This window comes from Muntiacus reevesi, chromosome 1, assembly GCF_963930625.1.
Source record: "Muntiacus reevesi chromosome 1, mMunRee1.1, whole genome shotgun sequence".
Taxonomy (NCBI): Eukaryota; Metazoa; Chordata; class Mammalia; order Artiodactyla; family Cervidae; genus Muntiacus; species Muntiacus reevesi.
Genome location: NC_089249.1, coordinates 106,972,317 through 106,993,168, shown reverse-complemented (window position 1 = coordinate 106,993,168; position 20,852 = coordinate 106,972,317). Strand labels below are relative to the sequence as shown.

General features: G+C 34.8%; 1 protein-coding gene across 1 annotated transcript in view; it reads right to left on the bottom strand.

Moving 5' to 3' along the window:
• DPYD (dihydropyrimidine dehydrogenase) overlaps positions 1-20,852 on the bottom strand; it is an 892,784-nt gene that overhangs the window by 521,845 nt on the left and 350,087 nt on the right. Inside the window, exons 9-10 of the mRNA XM_065908208.1 lie at positions 8,588-8,695; positions 6,717-6,886 (exon numbers count right to left, since the gene is read on the bottom strand). Of these exons, the coding sequence (XP_065764280.1) occupies positions 6,717-6,886; positions 8,588-8,695 (278 nt within the window). The remainder of the gene's footprint in view (positions 1-6,716; positions 6,887-8,587; positions 8,696-20,852) is intronic.

Sequence of the window (20,852 nt, the reverse complement as noted above, 5' to 3'; positions counted from 1 at the left end):
AATAACAAAATGCCATTGTTTAATACAGTTTGATAGTGAACTGATACCAGATTAAAATGTGCACTGTTAATGAATCTGTGCGTATGTATGTGTATATAATATATATTATATATAAAACTCCAGGAGACAGTGATGGACAGGGAAGCTTGGCATGCTGCAGTCCATGGGGTCACAAACAGTTGGACATGACTTACCTACTGAACAACCATGGGATCAATACATTCATGGGAAAGTTAGTGAACCTTTTTTAAAGGTACATTGTTTTTAGCTCTACACATATTCCTAAATAAACATGATGTAGCCGTCCCTTGGGATTTTTGAAAATAAGTAAGTATTTAGAATATATAATCTTGAATGGGCACAAGCATTTTTTGGCTCCTGGCCTATTTACAGTCCTTGTTTTTCACTTACCACCTGAATTATCAAATGTGGTGTAGAATTCTGACAATCTCACCTGTCAGCTTCTTTGATATCCATGTCTTGACTGCAGCAGATTTTACCTCACCAACTGACTGGGGACACATTAATTGCAACTTGTTTCAAGCGTAGTATTTATAGATATTGCCAAAATTTTCAACACAGACTTCCTGTCATTTCATGAAGAGATAAAGCCTTCCTGTCCTACATATGCAAATATGTATCATTCGCATATCTTTCTTAAATGTTCAAAATACACAACTTGGGGAATAGAAGAACTTTTAGAAGCGTATAGTTATAACACTGATTTTATAGATGGGCATATCAGACTAAAATATATAACCTAGACCCAAGTACTTCAACTTTGGGTTAATTCCTTTTGTGACTATTCCATTCTCTGAAATTTCAGTCTTTTCACAAAGGTAAACACATACAGATCCTTGGAATGTCATTCCCACATCATCATAAATTATTAAAGACATATTTAATATCTTAGCACCAGGAAAGTCCCTAACTACCATTAATTAACTTTGTGTTCCCAGGGACAATTGTGCCTGTTTGTTTGTCTGCAGGTATCTTCATATCACTACCTAGCTAATGGGTCTCTGATTACTTTCCATGGAGACCACCAGCTCAAATGATATGCAGGTGCCAACTACTGAAGAGCTGCTATAAGCATCACTCTTAACTAAGTAAAATTAATTTTGCCAGCTTATAAAGGTTATTTTCTAAAAATAGTCCCAGAGTCATATTTCTTAAAACTAAATAAAAACTAGAAAGCATTAGCTACTGGTAAGAAAATGCATATTTAGCTAGCAATATTTATATGATGAAAGAAACTATGGATATCACTTTAACATGATCATTTGACCTTAAAAATACTTCAGAGGAGACCTGCAGATCATGCCACATTAATGATCTAAAATGGGGAATGCTACGTGGTACCAGAAGGATTCAATTAAAAGATACATATTTTTCACATAAAATGCATTTTCTCAGAGTTGTAATAACAGATGAAGACATTTTTGACCAACAGACCAGTCTATCTGCTTCTGTTATTTTATTATTAAAAATAATAAAGCAGCATTATCAAAATAGCCGACCTTCTGTATAGCTAAAATACATGAAACCAGGCATTGTCAAAGTTAAATCAGTTATTATTCTAGCAAATGAACAGATGGAATAAAATAGTGAGCCCAAATAAAACATAACAGAGGTAATATATGTTGGGAATTTGATGCATGATGCAGGGAGCCCAAAGCTGGTGCTCTGTGACAACCTAAAGGGATGGCAGGGGAAGGCAGGGGGGAGGAAGGTTTAAGAGCCAGTGGGCATGGGTATGCCTATGGATGATTCATACTGATACGTGGCAGAAACCATCACAATACTGCAATTATACTCCAATTAAAAATAATATAATATTAAAAAAAATCACAGAGGACTTCACTGGCAGACCACTGGTAAAGAATCTGCATGCCAATGCAAGGGACACAAGCTCAATCCCTGGTCCAGAAAGATTCCACATGCCGAGGATGCTAAACCCATGCACGACAGCTACTGAACCCACATTCCCGAGAGTTCATGCTTCACAAGAGAAGCCACCACAATGGGAAGCCCTTGCACCGCAACAAGCAAGGTTGCCCAGCTTGCCAGGACTAGAGAAAGCCCACGTACAGCAACAAAACCTCAGTGCCGCCAAAAATTAAAACAACGGAATCAAAGATCTATTGTGTTTTGCTGCTATTGGGAAACCGAATATGTTTCTTGGTATGTTCTCTGTGTGTGGGACTGTGCTATTAAAATAATTTTGTACTGCATTCTTCTCAGTAATAATTAATATGAACTACAAAGTCCTTCCCCAACCTTATCCATTAAATTTATCAACTCCAGTGGGTCTGTTGAGTCCTGACCTTCATGCCTCCTTTTAGGGATTCCCAACTGCCTAAAGCATTTCTGCAGTTCTATCTGGTCTGTCAACAGCTTTTAATACCAGCATTTTGGGGGATTCTGTTATCCTGTGAAATTTAATCTCACCTATTTAAGCTTGCAGAAAGTTCTGGAGGGAATTATTAACAGATTTTCCCTCATCTTCTTAGAGGATAGTGCTGAATGATTGGCTGGTTTCCCTAAGGACCCTTGGCTGCGAAGTGCCAGTTTGTCAGTAGCATCCTATTTAGCATGTGTGTGAGGCCACAGGGGAGACTGAAAGACATTTGGAATCAGAATTACATCAATATGCTGATGATGCCTCCACATCTTCGTTTCATCAAACCTTATATTCTGTAGCATTAATGCTTCCTTAACTACGATGGAAAATGCCCCAAAACAGCACACTGCTTATGGCTCTAATTAGACAGCGGGAAACTAGATTGATGATCCATTAGAGCAGTGGATCAGCAGCCTCGGAGTCACCAGGGAACTTGTTAAAAATGCAAATTCTCAGGTCCACCCCACACCTACCAAATCAGAAACTGGAACGGGGCCCCAGTAAGCTGTGTTGAATAAGCCCCTCCAGGTTATTTTGATGCACACTAAAGTATGAAAACCTCTGATTAGTTAAGTGGGATGTGCTTGTCACTGCAGCGTCTATTGGGTAGTGCTTCTTAGTAGATTAAAACATTTCTGGATCTAATTATATGGTTCTTTGTTATTAACCATGTAAAAATTCCTTGTTAAATCTAACTGGCCTATGTAGTAATTTATATTTGCCACTAAATGGTCAGAAAACTTTATATTGTTCTCTAGTTCCCTCCTCTTTCAAAAATCACTTGAGGATTAGACCACAGCTTTGGATACCTACATGCTGACATGCCTGACAGTAAGGCCTTTTACCAACAGACAAATCATGTTATTCTCAAATTCCATCCAAGAGTCAAAGCCCAATAAACAATATACATATTTGAGAAAAGCTCTAAATGTCAATCTTCATTGACTTCATAGAAACCAAGTGTGACTGCAGTTTATGTATTTTGGGGGTAGAAAGCATATGAGAAATAGAAGAAATACAAAGAAATTAGATTTGGTATTAAATTCTTCATATAGGTTAAAATTTTTTCTCAGGATATTCTCTATTAGAGAACATCTATTAGCATTAGAACTACCATGTCCTGGGCCTCTTTGACATATGCAAAATCAAATATCTTGCCATCTCTACAAATACTGAAAGTTCTCAGTCTGAAAAATGTATAATCATGGGCCAGTGATGCAACCCTAAAATCCATGTACCTCCTGTTGCTGTATTATTCCTTCTCTAATGCTGAAAACGTTTGCCTAGAATTTGCAAAAGAAACTCCTAATGCCTTCTGCTGTTACAACTAAGCTAGCTTGGTAAGTGTTAGCCTTTTTAATGCTAGAATCCCTGGATGCTTATTTTCTCTAGAAAACATTCATTCTACAATTATTTATTGAACATTTTTCATGTGACATTCATTGGGCTAGGCAGGGGAAGAAAAAAAATGAGGACATAGAATCATTCTAATAGAGCTCACAGCCCAGGGGTTTTAAGACAATGTAAATGTTTTCATTTCTTGTAAACTAATAATAAACATCCAGACATTTGTATTCTAGTTTTAATTAAGCCCCAGACCTGGTTGAGTCTACTAAGTTCTGCTGCAGGCAATAAAACAAGTTATCCCACCAACCCATTGCTTCCTCCCAATACTTTGATGACTATAGTTCATCCCACCAAAGCTTGACGTTCTGACTGAGCAATGCCTGGAGTTTGATCCTTTCCTTCCTATACACCAGTCACATCAACTAATAGCCTTGTTGTTGGTTAGTCGCTAAATCATGCCTGACTCTTTTGTGACTTCATGAACTGTTCCCACCAGGCTCCTCTGTCCATGGCATTTCCCAGGCAAGAATATGGAGTGGGTTGCCATTTCCTTCTTCAGGGAATCTTCCTGACCCTGGGATCACACCTGCATATCCTGCACTGCAGGCAGATTCTTTTCCACTGAGCCACCTGGGAAGCATCTAATAGCCTACTCTTACAATTAGCCCCTGAATAGCCTCCCTGCATCTAACCCAATCCCCCCCTTCGTCAATTATCAATAGAGCCATCCTTTTAAAATTTAACTCAGATCCTGGTGTTTGTCTGCTCAAAACAGTTCAAGGATTTCCTCTTCCTCAGTAAATACTGGCCTTTGGAACACTTACAAGACCTCATCACATATAGGCACATATTATCCTCTTATACTCGGTTCCAATCTTTTTTTTTTCCTGACTTTTTTTTTTCTATTTCTAGAAGTCCAGGAAACTTCCTCAATCAAGGCTGAATGCATTTGCCTTGATCTGGAACACTTTTCTCCCAGATGTCTACATTTCCTCAATGTCTTCATCTCTATGCCCCAAAGTCATAATAATAAAAAGTCTTTCCTTGGTCACCCTGTTTAAAATGGAAATCTCACCTTCTCTTTCACCATAACCTCTCCCCAAATTCACACTTCTTATAGTCCTATTTAAATTTTTGTTCTGCATTGCATTAACCACTCTTCAACATACACTTACATGACAATCTACTTGCTTGCTTGAGTATCTTTCCTTACTAGGTATGGGCTCCATGAGGACAAGATTTTCTATCTGATATGTTCACTGCTATATTCCAATTGCCTAAAACAGTGCTTGATACACAAAGGATGCTCAATAAACTTTAAGTTGTTTATTGTATTATTATAAAACAAGCAAACAAAACTTCTACCCTCTCAAGTAATTAATTATCTGGTCTCATTGTGTTTGTGTGTGTGTGTGTGTTTTCTATTTATGTAGAAGAAATAGCCACCACTCATTTCTAGTGACCCTTGCCAATGGAAGATGACTATAATATAGAGTATGAAGTAAACTGACACTGCCAATGGAAGATGACTATAATATAGAGTATGAAGTAAGCTGACACTGCCACTGGAAGGGAAGGGTGTCTTCCCTTCCAAATTTCAAGGTGCTTTAGATTTAGAAAAATAAGATGTAAAATACTTAGTTCAAAATTGTTCAAGCACTTATTATTGGCTGAGGTCCTATGCTATACATGATGATATAAAGATGAATAACATTAGCTCCTGTCTTCTCTTAAGCAAGTCACTTTACTCCAGTATAACTATTTTCCCTGTATTTGTACCAATGTAAGATTGCACTTTTTTTTTTTCTTTTTTGCTCAGTCGTGTCCAACTATTTTCGACCCCTTTGGAATTCTCCAGGCCAGAATACTAGAGTGGGTAGGCTTTCCCTTCTTCGGATCTTCCCAATACAGGGTTTGAACCCAGGTCTCCCTCATTGCACTAATTCATGCCTAAAATAGTGCTCCAGAAAAAACTCCTAGTATTACAAGACTATTTCCACCTTGGATTTGGAGGGGAAAGTCTGAAAAAGTGCAGATGGAGAAAAGCCCTGGAGAATAAAGTTGACATTTTAAACTCAGTCATGAACCAATGGTAGCTCTGATATTTCAGTGAGATTAATCTGTAATGTAGTTAGCCTACATGTGACAAATTACCTATTGACTACAATCATAATTCTTGCCTAGTTAGCAAATCAAATTCATAATACTGATTTGTATAAAATGAGTAATTTATCTCTCTATAAATACATTTGGTTCCTGTTCTCAGAACTAATATCCTTTATAAGGTATTATCTTTCTTAACATTAAAATTTGAGAACTCTATGGTACATGTACCCAGCTCAGTCAAGATTAGTCACCAGTCACCTCTAAGAATGATATGATTTTAAATCTGTCATTTTTAGTAGTTAACTAATTATTAATTCTAAATAATCCTTACATTAGAGCTCTTTTAAAAAATAAACAGCAATCCCCTTGCCATTTTATATATATATATATATGTATATATATACACACACATATACACACATATATATATATATCTTTGAATGTAGCTTGTAAATTTGGTTTACAAAAAATTTCGAATGTCTATAATTACCACATTCTCCTAATATCAATGCATTTTTGGAAGAGTATCTATTGTTAGGATATGGAAGGCTTAGCACATTCCACTGTTACTAGTTAAATACAACATCTTTCAATGATACTAACACAGAATAAGAAACACTTGTGAAATGACAAAGATAAATTCATTTTCTCCAAATCAGTGTTATAAAATAATTTTCTTTTCCTTTGAATGTCTGTACTAAAAAATAGCAACTATGGGTAACCCAGAAATTTTTAAATTTGCATTTCACAATCTGAAGAACATTCTAGTGATTTAAACTAAAAGTCTGCACATTAACACTTATATCTTCTAAAATCTGTTGCATTACAACTCCATATTTTCTGAGGCTTTTTTTTTTACCTCCTCAGGGACGGCTCTTATATTAACAAAGCCTTTTCTGAAGACGATGAACACTCGGCGGGCTCCACAACGTAAAGCGGATGTTGCACAGTCGAAAGCTGTGTCTCCAGCTCCGAGTACAATCACGGCTCCCCGTATCGACAGCAATGGAGAGTGACAGGCGCACATTCCTGAATGATGAAAGGAAAACCCCATTTTCAAGTAGAGAAACCATTTCTGCATGACAGCTCAAAAGATACTTGTACTCAAAGCAGTGTAAAATTGCATCTTGCAGTTTTCCAGGATGGAGTGTCACTATCAAATTATTCTGCTTCATTGAAAGACAGTTTTATTCCCACTTTAAAAATATGCTCATATATGTAATTTCATAGTCAATACCTTTAACTTCTGTTTTTTTTTCTTTTCTTTCTAGAAGGATATCTATAACACATTTTGAAGAGTTTGGGTCTTAAGAAGCTGGAATCAACCTATTAAAACTCTCTTTGTCAAAGCTGTGATGTGTATTTTTAACTTACTGTCATTAAGTTATTTGTTAGAAGGAAAAGAGTGATCCTTGTGATCTGGGTGAATAATCTGCAGTATTTCATTACAACATTTTATTTCTAATGTGTACCCTGCTGTGTATTTGGTAAATTTTGAAAATTAACATGCTTAGTATGTTCCCTTTATGTAACTGAAGAATTTCTAAGAATTATTTCCCTCAAATAGTTAAAACAAAACTTTATCCCTTTTGTTTTTTTAATTTTTTTGCTTTTCCCTGGTTTTGTTTGTAAAATTGAACAATTAAAAAATATTAATCTCCAAGTGAGCATTTTTCAACAGCATTTATATAAAGATTTGATGTCCAAATGAAGATTCTTTAAAAAAGCAAAAGCAGGTGTTTGCTATATAATAGGTAGCATTGTATTATTGGATTAAATAAAATTGCTGACAAGATAAATTACTATAATTTTTGAAATGATACCACATATAACTTAGTGTTATCATTTTGCTTGAAAGTTTTTGTTTGGGGTTACATAATTAGCCCTCCGTAACTCTCAAATACATACCATGTGTGCTATGATATTCTTGCTTCCCAAGCAAGCATCATGTTCTCTTGGGAAAAAAAGATGACTATAGTACACAAATTTAGCTGTAAAAATCTGCAGATTGATCTAAGAGAGGCAGTTTCTTATATTTTTCAATTTTAGGAGAATAAATATAAGTTCTTATTTTTTCAGTAGGTAATTATATGTTAGAACAGCTTAAGTTCAGAATTCTTTAAAAGTATATATTTAAGGAGTTTGGCTATTGGCTTTTAGGGAATACCCTGTAGTTTCTTTCTCACTAAGATGATGACTCTAGCCCAGTCACAGCAGAAGACAAGCATAGCTTCTGGTTGGTCTTCTTGTGGTATGTGAAGTGATATCACACAGAGACTACATATTAGGGTTTTCATCAAAATGTTTTACTTTAATTTCATAAAACTGGTTCAAGAAGGGACTGAATCTTTCTGCTTGTATAGATACAAAGAAGACACGATCACTTGTGCCATTTTAAAACAAACAAACAAAAAATAGTTACCAAAGTGAAGTTAAGTTTCTTTTAAGAACACCTTCTGATGTTTGTTAAGACACTCTTACTTTGAAGTAACTTTTCATAATGCAATTTAGACCTGTATATAATCCTTATGATGATGTTCGATTAGGAGGATGGACAAATATGTGATTATGGCTAACAACTATATCACATTTTTTTTAAATTTTACCTTGCTATTATGAAAAGATGAACAGGAGATCTGGAAATTTTCCTACTGAGCCTGAATTTAAGATAATTGTATAATACATAGAATAACATAGGCAACATTAGGAACAGAAGACAATTGGGGATACCTGCTTTACTGCTTTTGGCTACAAGAGGCAGAAAGTCTTTGGAAGTGTAAAACCCCTGGTCCTGTGTCAGGCCTTGGAAGATGTGATCCTTTTTGGGTTCTGGCAAACCTAAGTAATACAAATTTATAAAATATCATTAGCAGGAGGAGTGATTTTTCTTACCGACTATTAGAAAGAAAGTAGAAAGCTACAGTCATTAGAATGATGTGGTTTTAAAAGAAAAAATTTATAAGCAAATTAATATAAAAGTGTACAGAACACATTGTAACAGACCTCAGAGTGTACTTTTGATATATAATTTTTATAATTGATAAATAACTTGTACTTTTGATGTATATGTAAAGCATACATCATAAATCACACATTTATATACACATATACAAAAAATGGATACACACATATAGTGTTAAGAGGGAAATCAGGTTATATTCTTTCATCATATCATAAATAAAAATATTATTTCTGGGTATTAAAGTGCTAAATATAAAACATTCATCACGAAAACTAAATGAAAATATGGATTTGTATTTATCTAGTTCCTGAGTATGGAAGCTAATTATAAGGGGGAAAAAAAGACTAAAAGACTTAAAGGAAAAAAGAGTTTTACCACAAATATTCAACTACTTCTACATTTCAAAATATACACAAATTAAACAGTGAATGATTAACTAGAAGGCTATTTTGACAAATAAAATGTCTTTTCTATATAAAGAGATTTCTCAATTCTAATAAGAAACATTAATTCTCAATAGAAGAATAAACAAAGGATAATAATAATGGGATAACAAAAATACAGCTTAGAAGCACCAAAAATCTTAAACCCTTTAGGTAATATAAGAACTGCCAGTTAAACAATAAGATATGATTTCTCTTCTATTAAAAAGTAAAGGACTTAAGAAAACCACACCATATGGCAAGGTTAAAAATGGGCTTCGTTATGCTCCTTTGGTAGAAATTTAGTAGAAACTGGTGCTCAATTTCTAAAAAATGTTTTGAATCTATCATAAGAAAACACTAAGACATGCAAATAAACGTTTAATGTACAAAAGCGGTCATTGCAAAATAAGAAAAAAAGAGAGAGACAAATAAAGGACAGAGGAATACAAAAATGCCACAGAATGAATAATACAGTTTTAGTTTAAGAAAAGAAAAAGATAATAGAACAGAATGCAGTCATTAAAACAAACATTTGAAAAATGTGGTAACAGATTGCAGTAAAAATACAATTTTAAATAAACCAGCAGGACACAAAGCACTGTATGTTCAAGTTTTGCAAAAAAAAAAAAAAAAAAAAAATATATATATATATATATATAAAAACAATACAATCTGAATAGTGATCATAGTGATCATTTCTGGTAGTGGGATTAAGGATATTCCATTGTTTTTTGTTGTTTTTTTTCTTATTTGCCAAATGGTCGGTTATATTCATGTATCAACTAACTAGGAAACAATTGCCAACAGTTTGAAAAGCATGTCACTAGGCAGCTAAAATGTTTTCAAACTACAATTGAAACAAATCTGAGAGCTTTCACTCCACTACAGGAACACTTTTCATCTCAATTCCGTAAGGAGGAAATTTAAATTTAATGTTATTTACTATCTAAAATTCCATCGACCAGTAGGCCGTTCCAGAGAAGCAGGCGTTTACTTCATAGTTAAATGAAGGGCAATGGTAGCTGCTGGTGGACACAAAGAGCAAAAAGCATGGCGCAAGGGATTTTTGTTGTGTGAGATAAGGTAGGTACTGTGTTTGACCTGGAAACTGAAAGGGCCTTGTGGATTGAGTTTGTAGCCAGCAATAAACCACTCCTGTCCCTTCAAATTAAACATTTTTCTTCCCTGTCCATCACCTCCTCCCTTTACTCCCCCAAAACATTTGCCTTTTGTATTTAGACTATTCTAAAAGCATTATTTTAAGTTATTTTAATTATTTAAGAAAGTTAGACAAATCATTTGACTTGCCTTTGTCTTACTTCTCTATAAATAAAAGGGGGGTTCAGGATGGGAAACACATGTAAATCCATGGCTGATTCATGTCAATGTATGGCAAAAACCACTACAATATTGTAAAGTAATTAGCCTCCAACTAATAAAAATAAATGAAAAAAAATGAAAGGAGGATAAGTTTATTTCTTCATTTGCTGACATTGATGAATATGCTTTAGTCTATTTGTAACATGGCAACTATTACATAAATGTGTGGCTATTAATGTAATTATTTTAGAAAGACTGAGATGGGTGTGGATACAGTTACATAAATAAGTGGTGACTAAGTACTTGAAGATCCTAGTGACAAAATAATTTTTCTCAAAAGTTATTAAGATGATTGTAGTTTGAGCTACATTTGATTAGTCAAAGGAACATAAATCATTTTATATACATATATATATAAATATACATATATATATTTAAATAATGACCTGTCACCCCTTTTATATTACTATACCATAGAGATGGTGTATGTTCTATAATACTCATTTTCTCATTTTCCTGTTAAAAAACAATAAACAACAAAGAAAATAATGTGAAGTGTTTTGCAATTTTAAGGTGATATGATAAGGAAAAATGTTTAAGGCAGATCAAAAACAAAGCACAGAGAATGGAAGTGGTGGATAAGAATTCCACAGTTTCTGGTAACAAAGTCCAAGATCATTCCTTTACTAATTCCTAATCTGATCTTTTTCACTATTTGCTAGGACTAAGGCAAAATGGAGATTTATATCTGTGCTTAATTTCTATAGACCCACTGCTAAAATAACTGTTACATAAAGAAGTGCAAGGCATTCTTATTAAGTGCACTAGCTGACCCACAGAGATGATGACTTTTTCCTCTCCTCAAGAATTATTTCATGAGAAAAAAGCTTTGGTAAAATTCACATTTCGCCTTTTCCCTTGAATCAGACACTGACAAACATGACTCCTGTGTTTTCATCCCACTCTGCATTTATCACTGCAATGAAGTTAACATTTACTAGCTCAGAATCTCCCTGTAAATGTTCAGGAGGGCACCAGTTACATATCCTGACCTATAGATATTGGCTTGAGGAGAGGAAAAATGAGCCAGTAACTAGACAGCTCTGCAGCCTATTTAGCCATATCCCAGTTCATGCACACTTTCAGATTTCCAAGGTCCATGGAGCCCTTCCCTCCTACCCAGGTGCCAGGTCATCCAATAGGACCCTGTATCTGAACCTCTTCTCACAGACTCTTAGGGAGTCCAGCCCACCTGGCAGAAGTACCCTAATCCTCTGCTAACCATGACGGCTGTTGGGTGATTAGGAACAGGATTTTGTCATCAGACTTTGACGTGAGTTCATCCTCTCCCATATTTCTGATTGTGATTTTCTGTAAGTTTCTATGCCAGTTTTATGTGTCCCTAGCTAAGTATGCCTGTCAAATTATCAACCAAACACTAATCTAGGTATAACTGTGAAGGCATTAAATAGATGTAGTTAATATCTATAATCACTTGATTTTAAAAAAAGGATATTACTTCAATAACCTGGGTAGGCCTCATCCAATAAGTTCAAAGGTCCTAAGAACAAAACTGTTGTTTCCTTAAGGAAGAATAGTTCTGTCTGTCTGCTGGCCTGACCTATACCTTTCAGATTTGTCAGCTCCCACAATTGTATAAGCCGATTTTTTAAAATAAATTATCCCACTCTTTCTATCTTATATCTCCTAAAGTTTTTATCATTTGAGAGAGCCCTGAAATAATTCATTACTTTCTCTGAACTTCTACCTCTGCATTTCTAAAACAGGAATAATAATTATATTCTCTCATAGATGTGAGATTTAAACGAATATCTATCTATCTATAAAGCATTGGGACGTAGTGCATAGTGAATGCTCAATAAATGTTAGCTATTAAGATAGGATTATTATTTGGTACTTTCTATTTTTTTTTTCAAATTCCACATCTTGTGGCAAGGAAAGAATAAAGCTTAAATCAAAGTAAAGTATTAAACTTTAGCAAATTTAAACAAAGTGCTACAAAAGAAGAAAAATGAAGCAACCTTAAGTGAAATATGAAAGATAATGAAACTTGCAAATACCCATCTATCAAAGGAAGATTTCCCTGAGAGTAGGTGGCATATTAATAAATAAGGTACGTGTCTATACTAGGATGATTTCAAAATGGCACTGAAATGACTTTTTAATTCATCTTTCAGTGGGAGGAAGGAGCTTTATGAATACAGAGAAATTGACAAAGATTTGACAAACAAAACAGCTCAGTATAATATATGTCTAGTGTTCTTTGTCTTTCAATAAGGCCAGATAGTTTCTTTGTTCCCCTAGAATAGTTACTGAAGTTTCTGGTTTTTCAGCATGTATTTATACAAAGGAACACCTTCTTGAGAAGCACTGAAAGATTATCAATTTCAATTCTCCAAAGAAAGACAGAAAAGTTTGCTTACATTACAGAAAATCTGACTTAACATGTATTGATTATTTACAGGCACTGTTTTAAGTGTCTGACTTATAGGCAGGTGATTTTTATATACCAACTCATTTAATTCTCCAAACAACTCTCTGAGACAACTCTATTATCTGCATTGCAGATATGAGGATTCTGATGAACATAAAGATTAAGTAACTCTGCAGAAGGTCATAGAAGGAAGTAGCAATGCCAATTTCTAAACTGGATGATCTGACTACAGAGTGTGTATGCTTTAACTTGAAAATGCTGCCTTTGCCACATAAAAGTTATAATTAGGCCCTGTTATAATGTGTCGCTACATAACCAGTGATACCTAAATTAATCATTCAACTTATGTGTTAAGATTCACTGTAAAGTTATGGATACATATACAACACAGAATGTTCCTTTCTAGTGGGAGAGAAAAGACTGGCTGCTTCTCTTGACTGTATCTTTGTTTGCGATTACTTTCTCTAGCATAATTCCTTTCCAAAATGTTTTCCTCCTTTAGTGTATTCCTCTTGACTGTCTACTGGTTATTTTTCAATGATTTGATATTCTTTGAAATTTATATCTCTGCATTGTTTCCGAAGCACCTCCCTCTGGAACAACTACAGGATAAACAACAGCAGGGTGTACAGTAAATTATTTTTGCTCATATTAAGTTCTATACAACTTCAACGAACATTAGCATGATATTAAATATTCTGTTTCATATCACCGTCTAGTAAGTAATAGAGGAGGAATAAGTTTCAAAGGATGATTCCTCATAGCTATTGTAGGATGGGCATGTTTATGAATTTCTCAGATTTTATATGTAATAGCTGCTGGTGTTACTTCACTGGGTCCTTTACTCAGTGTTAATTGATTTGAGCAAGCATTAGTGTGATGCCTCTCATTCGAATGACAGCTAAACTATATGGGAAAGATGGTGACCAGATAGACCTGTCACTGGAGACAGCCTCACACATCCCACGGAAGTGGAGAAGACAGCCCAGAACACTATGAGACGGCCTCAGGTACCTGGCGAAAGAGTGGTTTAAGAGAAAAGGCAGTACTCTAGTATACTGAACTGTCTCGGCAGGTTCATCAAGCCTTGTTATTTCACACAAGTGCTTTTTTAACAGGAAGATTTTAATAGACACATAAAACCCCACTGACAATGTCCTACTCTCAAGTTTACTGGCTGCACACAGCAAAATGTAGCTGATGGTAAATGTCCTAAGTTTTCACTTTACCAAGTACTTCTGTATCTGAGACCTTGTTTTCTTCTCAAAGAAGAAAGCATGTTGTGTGATCTCAGTCCTCACTGCTAAGCCTGGTTCGGGGAATGGTGCTGCATTAGGAAGAACAATAACATGTGAAGATTAAACATGGATTCATTAAACAAACTCTGAGGGACACTAAGCTATCTACCACAGCTATGCACCTGTGCCTCTGTAAGAAATGTCCCTGTGTAACCACTGGTTTTATTTTTGTTTATTAAATCTTTTTAAAGTATCTTAATGTCAACTTACTTATTTTTATCATTTGTAAACACAGCATACTGAATAAGAGTGAAATCTCTAAGTCATTTCTGCATTAAAATTCTAGTTTTAGCACTTACTGGCAATTATGACCTTGGGCAAGCAAATTATTCTTTCTGGGCAGCTGCAGCCTCATCTTAGGTTTGTTAGGAGAATAAAATGAAAACAATATACGTAAAGCTCTTTGCATAGATGTGAAATTCATGTTTCCTTCTATTCATATTCTTTCCCTGAAAGCCTTTGTTTAATATAATCAAATGATACATTTGGCTAGATAGAAATTAAATGCTCATCTCATCCATGATATACACAATTAACACTCCTGCACATGTAAACTGTCAGTACCAGACAGATTGGTTAGAATTTTAGGAAAGAAAATAGGCATGAGCAAGGAGTGGTGGCCTAGCCCAGAAAGGTGCGAATTGATCTCCTAATCCCAACCCAGACAGGCATAGGAGAGCTCAGATATATGCTACAAAATAATCACAAAGACTTTTCCAATTCCTGAACATGCTCTAGGCACACAGTGGATATGAACTAACCACAGGGGCTTACTCAAGTAACCTTAGGCAGCTAGAAGGTCACTCAGTTCAGTTTTCAGTTCAGTCACTCAGTCCTATCTGACTCTTTGAGACCCCATAGACTGCAACATGCCAGGCTTCCCTGTCCATCACCAACTCGTGGAACTTGCTCAAACTCACATCCATTGAGTGGGTGATGCCATTCAACCATCTCATCCTATGTCATCCCCTTCTCCTGCCTTCAATGCTTCCTAACATCAGGTCTTTTCCAATGAGTCAGTTCTTCACATCAGGTGACCAAAGCATTAGAGCTTCAACTTCAGCATCAATCCTTCCAATGAATATTCGGGACTGATTTCTTTAGGATCAACTGATTTGACCTCCCTGCAGTCCAAGAGACTCTAAAGAGTCTTCTCCAACACCACAGTTCAAAAGCATCAATTCTTTGGCACTCAACTTTCTTTATGGTCCACACTCACATACATACATGACTACTGGAAAAAACCATAGCTTTGACTATATAGACCTTTGTTGGCAAAGTAAAGTCTTTGCTTTTTAATACGCTGTCTAGGTTGGTCATAGCTTTTCTTCCAAGGAGCAAGAATCTTTTAATTTCATGGCTGCAGTCACCATATGAAGTGATTTTGGAGCCCAAGAAAATAAAGTCTGTCAATGTTTCCATTATTTCCCCATTTACTTGCCATGAGGTGATGGGACCAGATGCCATGATCTTAAGTTTTTTGTATGTTTAATTTTAAGCCAGGTTTTCACTCTGCTCTTTCACTTTCATCACAGGGCTCTTTAGTTCTCTTCACTTCCTGTCATAACGGTGGTGTCATCTGCATATCTGAGGTTATTGATATTTTTCCTGGCAATCTTGATTCTAGCTTGTGTTTCATCTGGCCTGGCATTTCACATAATACAGTTTGCATATAAGTTAAATGAGCACAGTGAAAATATACAGCTTTGATGACTCTCAAATTAATTTCTTCACTGTATCTATGTTTTAATAAGCCATAATTGAAATATATTAATTTTAGGTGTACAACATGATTCAATATTTGTATATATTGCCAAATGATTACCACAATAAGTCAAGTTAACTGCCTTGCTTTTACAATGAAGATATTCCTGACTTACATATGGGATTGTTCTGAAAATGAGGTAGAAAATTATGCATAAAAGCACTCTGGAAGTTTAAAAAAAAACACTCTGACTAAATCTAAAATAACATTCAAATATAAGTTATTATTACTGTCTGATAAAAATCAAAAGGGCTCCCCTGATAGCTCAGTTGGCAAAAAATCTGTCTGCAATGTAGTAGACCCCAGTTCATTTCCTGGGTCAAGAAGATCCTCTGGAGAAGGGATAGACTACCCACTCCAGTATTCTTGAGCTTCCCTGGTGGCTCAGCTGGTAAACAATCTGCCTACAATGCACGAGACCTGGCTCCGATCCCTGGGTTGGGAAGATCCCCTGGAGAAGGGTAAGGCTACCCACTCCAGTATTCTGGCCTGGAGAATTCCATAGGCTGTATATAGTCCATGGGGTAGCAAAGAGTGGGACATGACTGAGTGACTTTCACTTTCACTTTCAAAATACAAAAACTATGGATAATAAAGCATTATAAAAGATTCATAGTACACACTTTCACAAACAAAAAATACTGTAGTTAATTATAAGAAGATATTTAAATGGCTGTATGTAGATATGTAAATGTAGGAATGAGTCATAAATTCATATATTTGTGGATATATATGTTTATATACTTAGAAAAAATAAACTATTTCCATATCAAGCCTGAACAGTTGAGATTACAATATGGAAGTAAAATACTCTTTTCAAGGGCCTAAGCATTTCAAAATTCCACAATGGATTATAAAGTTCTTCAACTGTCACTTAAAAATCATTTATATGGCTTAAAGGATTTATATCTTATTTCCAAGGGAAAACAGTGCCATAAGGGTTATCATTCTAGGATCTATATATTGACTGGAAAAAGAACAGATCAATGATGCCCTATTGTGATTCTTTTCTCAATAAAACTCCCCTTCTTTTTTCTGACACCCCACTGTAAATATGTTTAGCTCTGAGTGTTCAGACTGAATTCAGAAAGAACGGAGTGATTCTATATAATATATATGAAATCAGATCACCATGCATCACAATAGTATTCATTTCACTGATTTTTACATCCCCATTAAACATCTGTTCTGTATAACCACAGTCTAGTCCTTCTCTATGTGACCAACCATAAGCATTAATTGTATGGATCACATAATTCGTTAGAGCATAGCAAGATGAAGACTTTCAAAAAATGTTATGAATGAAATCATCTCATATTTTTTCCCATTTCACAAGTTCTTTTTCTGTACAAAGACATATAACAATAATGACATCCGGAACTAAGAGAGGCTCTTCATATAATTTTGGATAGAGGCTGAACTAAGACCTTTTTACTTTTTTTGTATTTCATTATAAAAATAGTAAAATTTAAAAAATATTGGGAAAAAAAAAGCATTGGAGAAGAGAATAAAGTAAACAAACATAATAATTCCTACAACATTACAAATGTATTTCACTTTGATTTTATGATTTCATGTAGAAAATATCTACAAGTTCTATTATACCAATGATAGCAGTACATAAAACTTCATATTAAAACTAAATATCAGGCTCCAATGTAGAGTTTGTATGGTTGACAAACAATACATAAAATAAAGCATTGTATTCACAAGATCAACACATATGAAGTAAACTACTTGAATCCAAGGAGTTAAAATTCTTCTAGAAGATTTTTTAACCTGTTATAAAATATCTAGCAATTTCATACAACAAATTGAGAATACTGCTCACTATGCATTTCATTTATATTCTCATAATTTTTACTTCTTTTATACATTTGGAAAAAATGGACAGAGGGAGACTTTATTTTCATTAATGCAATAATGTCTAAGAACTCAAAGATGGATAAAATATCCTTGAGTATATTTTACTTTCCTGATAAATAATGCTTATACTTAGGATTGTTGCTGCTGCTATTGCTGCTAAGTCACATCTTTCGTGTCCGACTCTGTGTGACCCCATAGACGGCAGCCCACCAGCCTCCACCATCCCTGGGATTCCCCAGGCAAGAACCCTGGAGTGGGTTGCCATTTCCTTCTCCAGTGCATGAAAGTGAAAAGTGAAAGTGAAGTCGCTCAGTTGTGTCCAACTCTTAGCGACCCCATGGACTGCAGCCCATCAGGCTCCTCCGTCCATGTGATTTTCCAGGCAAGAGTACTAGAGTGGGGTGTCATTGCCTTCTCTAACTTAGGATTGTTAGGTAGTTAGAATAAGAAAAAGGAGTCCAGAATGGCAGTGGCTAAAAGACAAAGAAGGGAAAAGCCCACAAAAATAGAGCAAAGGAAGGTCCCAGGACCAGAGTGAGGACCTCCTGGTTAGCCCAATTTACACAGGGCAGGCTCAGGGTGAGGAGAAAAAAACATAAAAAGAGGAGCCAAAATTGAGCCTCTGACTCTCTTCTCTTTGCATTTTTTGGGTCGGCCCGCCCTCATGGCTCTTGCTTCCCAAATAAAACTGAACTGTAACACTGGGTCCATCCGTCCTTTCAAATTTTAGCTGCGGCGAGACAGACGGAGGAAATTACACACTCTCCTGACAGGATCTACCTTATCTATTGGTCTCTCTATAAAAAGATACATGAAGGAACCAAAAAGACAAAATCTTGGACCAAAAAAAAAAGATGAAATATTTTTCTTTATATTTTTGTAATCTAACTTTCTTAAAATTAGCAAAATTTATTTTACTAATTAAAATTTAATTTTAATATAAACATAAGATCTCATTAAAAGCTCTCTTCCAGAAAAGATTTATTAATGTAATTTTCTATTTCTGTCACAAAATTATACCTATCCCTTTGATTCTTGGTATTATTTATTAAAGTGTGTTTTATCTCTTGGGCCTTTTCTATTTATTTTCCTCTCTTCTCTCTTCTCTGCTTCTCATTTTCATTTGGCTTTTGCTCTAAAACAATTTCCTTAAATTTTAATCCTCACATCATGAAGTAAGGGTAAGCAAAAAAAATTCAAAGAACATGCCTCAGGCAAAGGTTTTTTCCTTAATGACTAGAATTCTTAGATGGTGTTAGAAAATTACTATTTAGGACTATGTAGTATACTATATTCCAAAGTAAAGAAATCATTAATAATAAAATACTAAAAGGAACAGTTATATTACAAAATAAATCTACCAGGCTTACAAAGAAAACAAATTTGCAACAGCCACCTGCTGTGGAGATGAGGCAGTAATCTCAACAGCAGGAAATAAAAGAGAAGAGAGGAGAAAAATACAAAAGCACAGACATTAAAAAAGTAATTAAAACACTTATCTCCATCGACATACATAACGAAAAAAACCCTCAACCAGCCACCTAAAAACATACTCTATTGAACTGCACAGCAGGAAATAGCATTAAAGCTGCCACCATAAACACATATTCTGTAGAAGGGAGAAGACCCCTTTAAAAATGTAATCTCAAAAGTATTACTAATGTGTTAATCACCAGTAAATGTATCTCACATTCATTGTATTGTATTAGTTACCTTCTCAAAGGTATTTTTAATTTCATTTCTACACTTTTTATTCAAATAAATCCTTAAGTATAGGTACTGGTAACCTCTTTATTTGTAATCTTTCTAGTGAATTTTACAACTATATTGTGAGACCAAAGTATTCTGTATTATCAAAATTTTACACAAAACATTTTAACATAACATGCATTTAGATAACACAGTTAAACTATGTCCTTTAAAGCCAAAATCATCTTTGCTATAGTACTGAAATAAAGAGTGAAACACAACGCAAGAGTTGAGGTCATAGATTATGGACTAAATCTGAAATGACAGCCAAAAATCATTCTGAATTACTCAAGTATGCCCTGGCCTTCAAAGCTCTGCAAAGTGAAATAATGCAAGTTTAAGCAAGCAAGTGGCGGACTTTAAAATAAAGACCATGCACCAAATGTGCTTGGTGAGGCTCTCAGCTGCTGAAAGTTGTTTCTTCATCTATATAATTCTCCACAGGCATGTCTGTGAAACAATAGAGAGCTGCCTGATTCAGACTCAAAAGACTTCTAATGGACTTCTGACCTTTACTTTTTAGCTATTAGCTATAAGCCTATGCCCAAGTCATTAAATTTTAAACCTCAGTTTTCTCATCTTTGAAATTAGAAGAATCACAAAAGTGCATTTCCTTACAGAACTGTTATGTGGACAAGTAAGCATAAAGCATACTGCTGAAACAACTTAATTTTACATGTAGAAAAGCAATTCATAATCATAAATATTGGTTTTTATATCATATAATTAATCTTTTAATTATGCATTTTGTTCTTCACTCATATGATACATTTCTGTGCAAATTTATTTATCTTCCTCTAAATCACTACTGTGGTTTTATAAATCTTACAAGGAAATACTTACCTCAGATGACTTTTTTTTCAAGAAATGTGTATGATATAAGAAAACATTAAATTATTTCCAAGATTAAATACACTTGGAATGTGTTTAGTATTACTGATACATTGCTGAGCTACGAATCTTGAAATTAGAATACCTTTCTAGGAATTCAGAAAATTCCACAAAGCAATAACTTTCCAAGGACATTCTTTATGGATAGACATGGTTAACCATTTCAGAAACACATGGTTGACTTTGAACCTCAATTTGTTCATCCACAAAATAGGCAGATTATCTAGAAACCAAGTTTTGAAACTTGCTTGTGTTTCTCAAAGA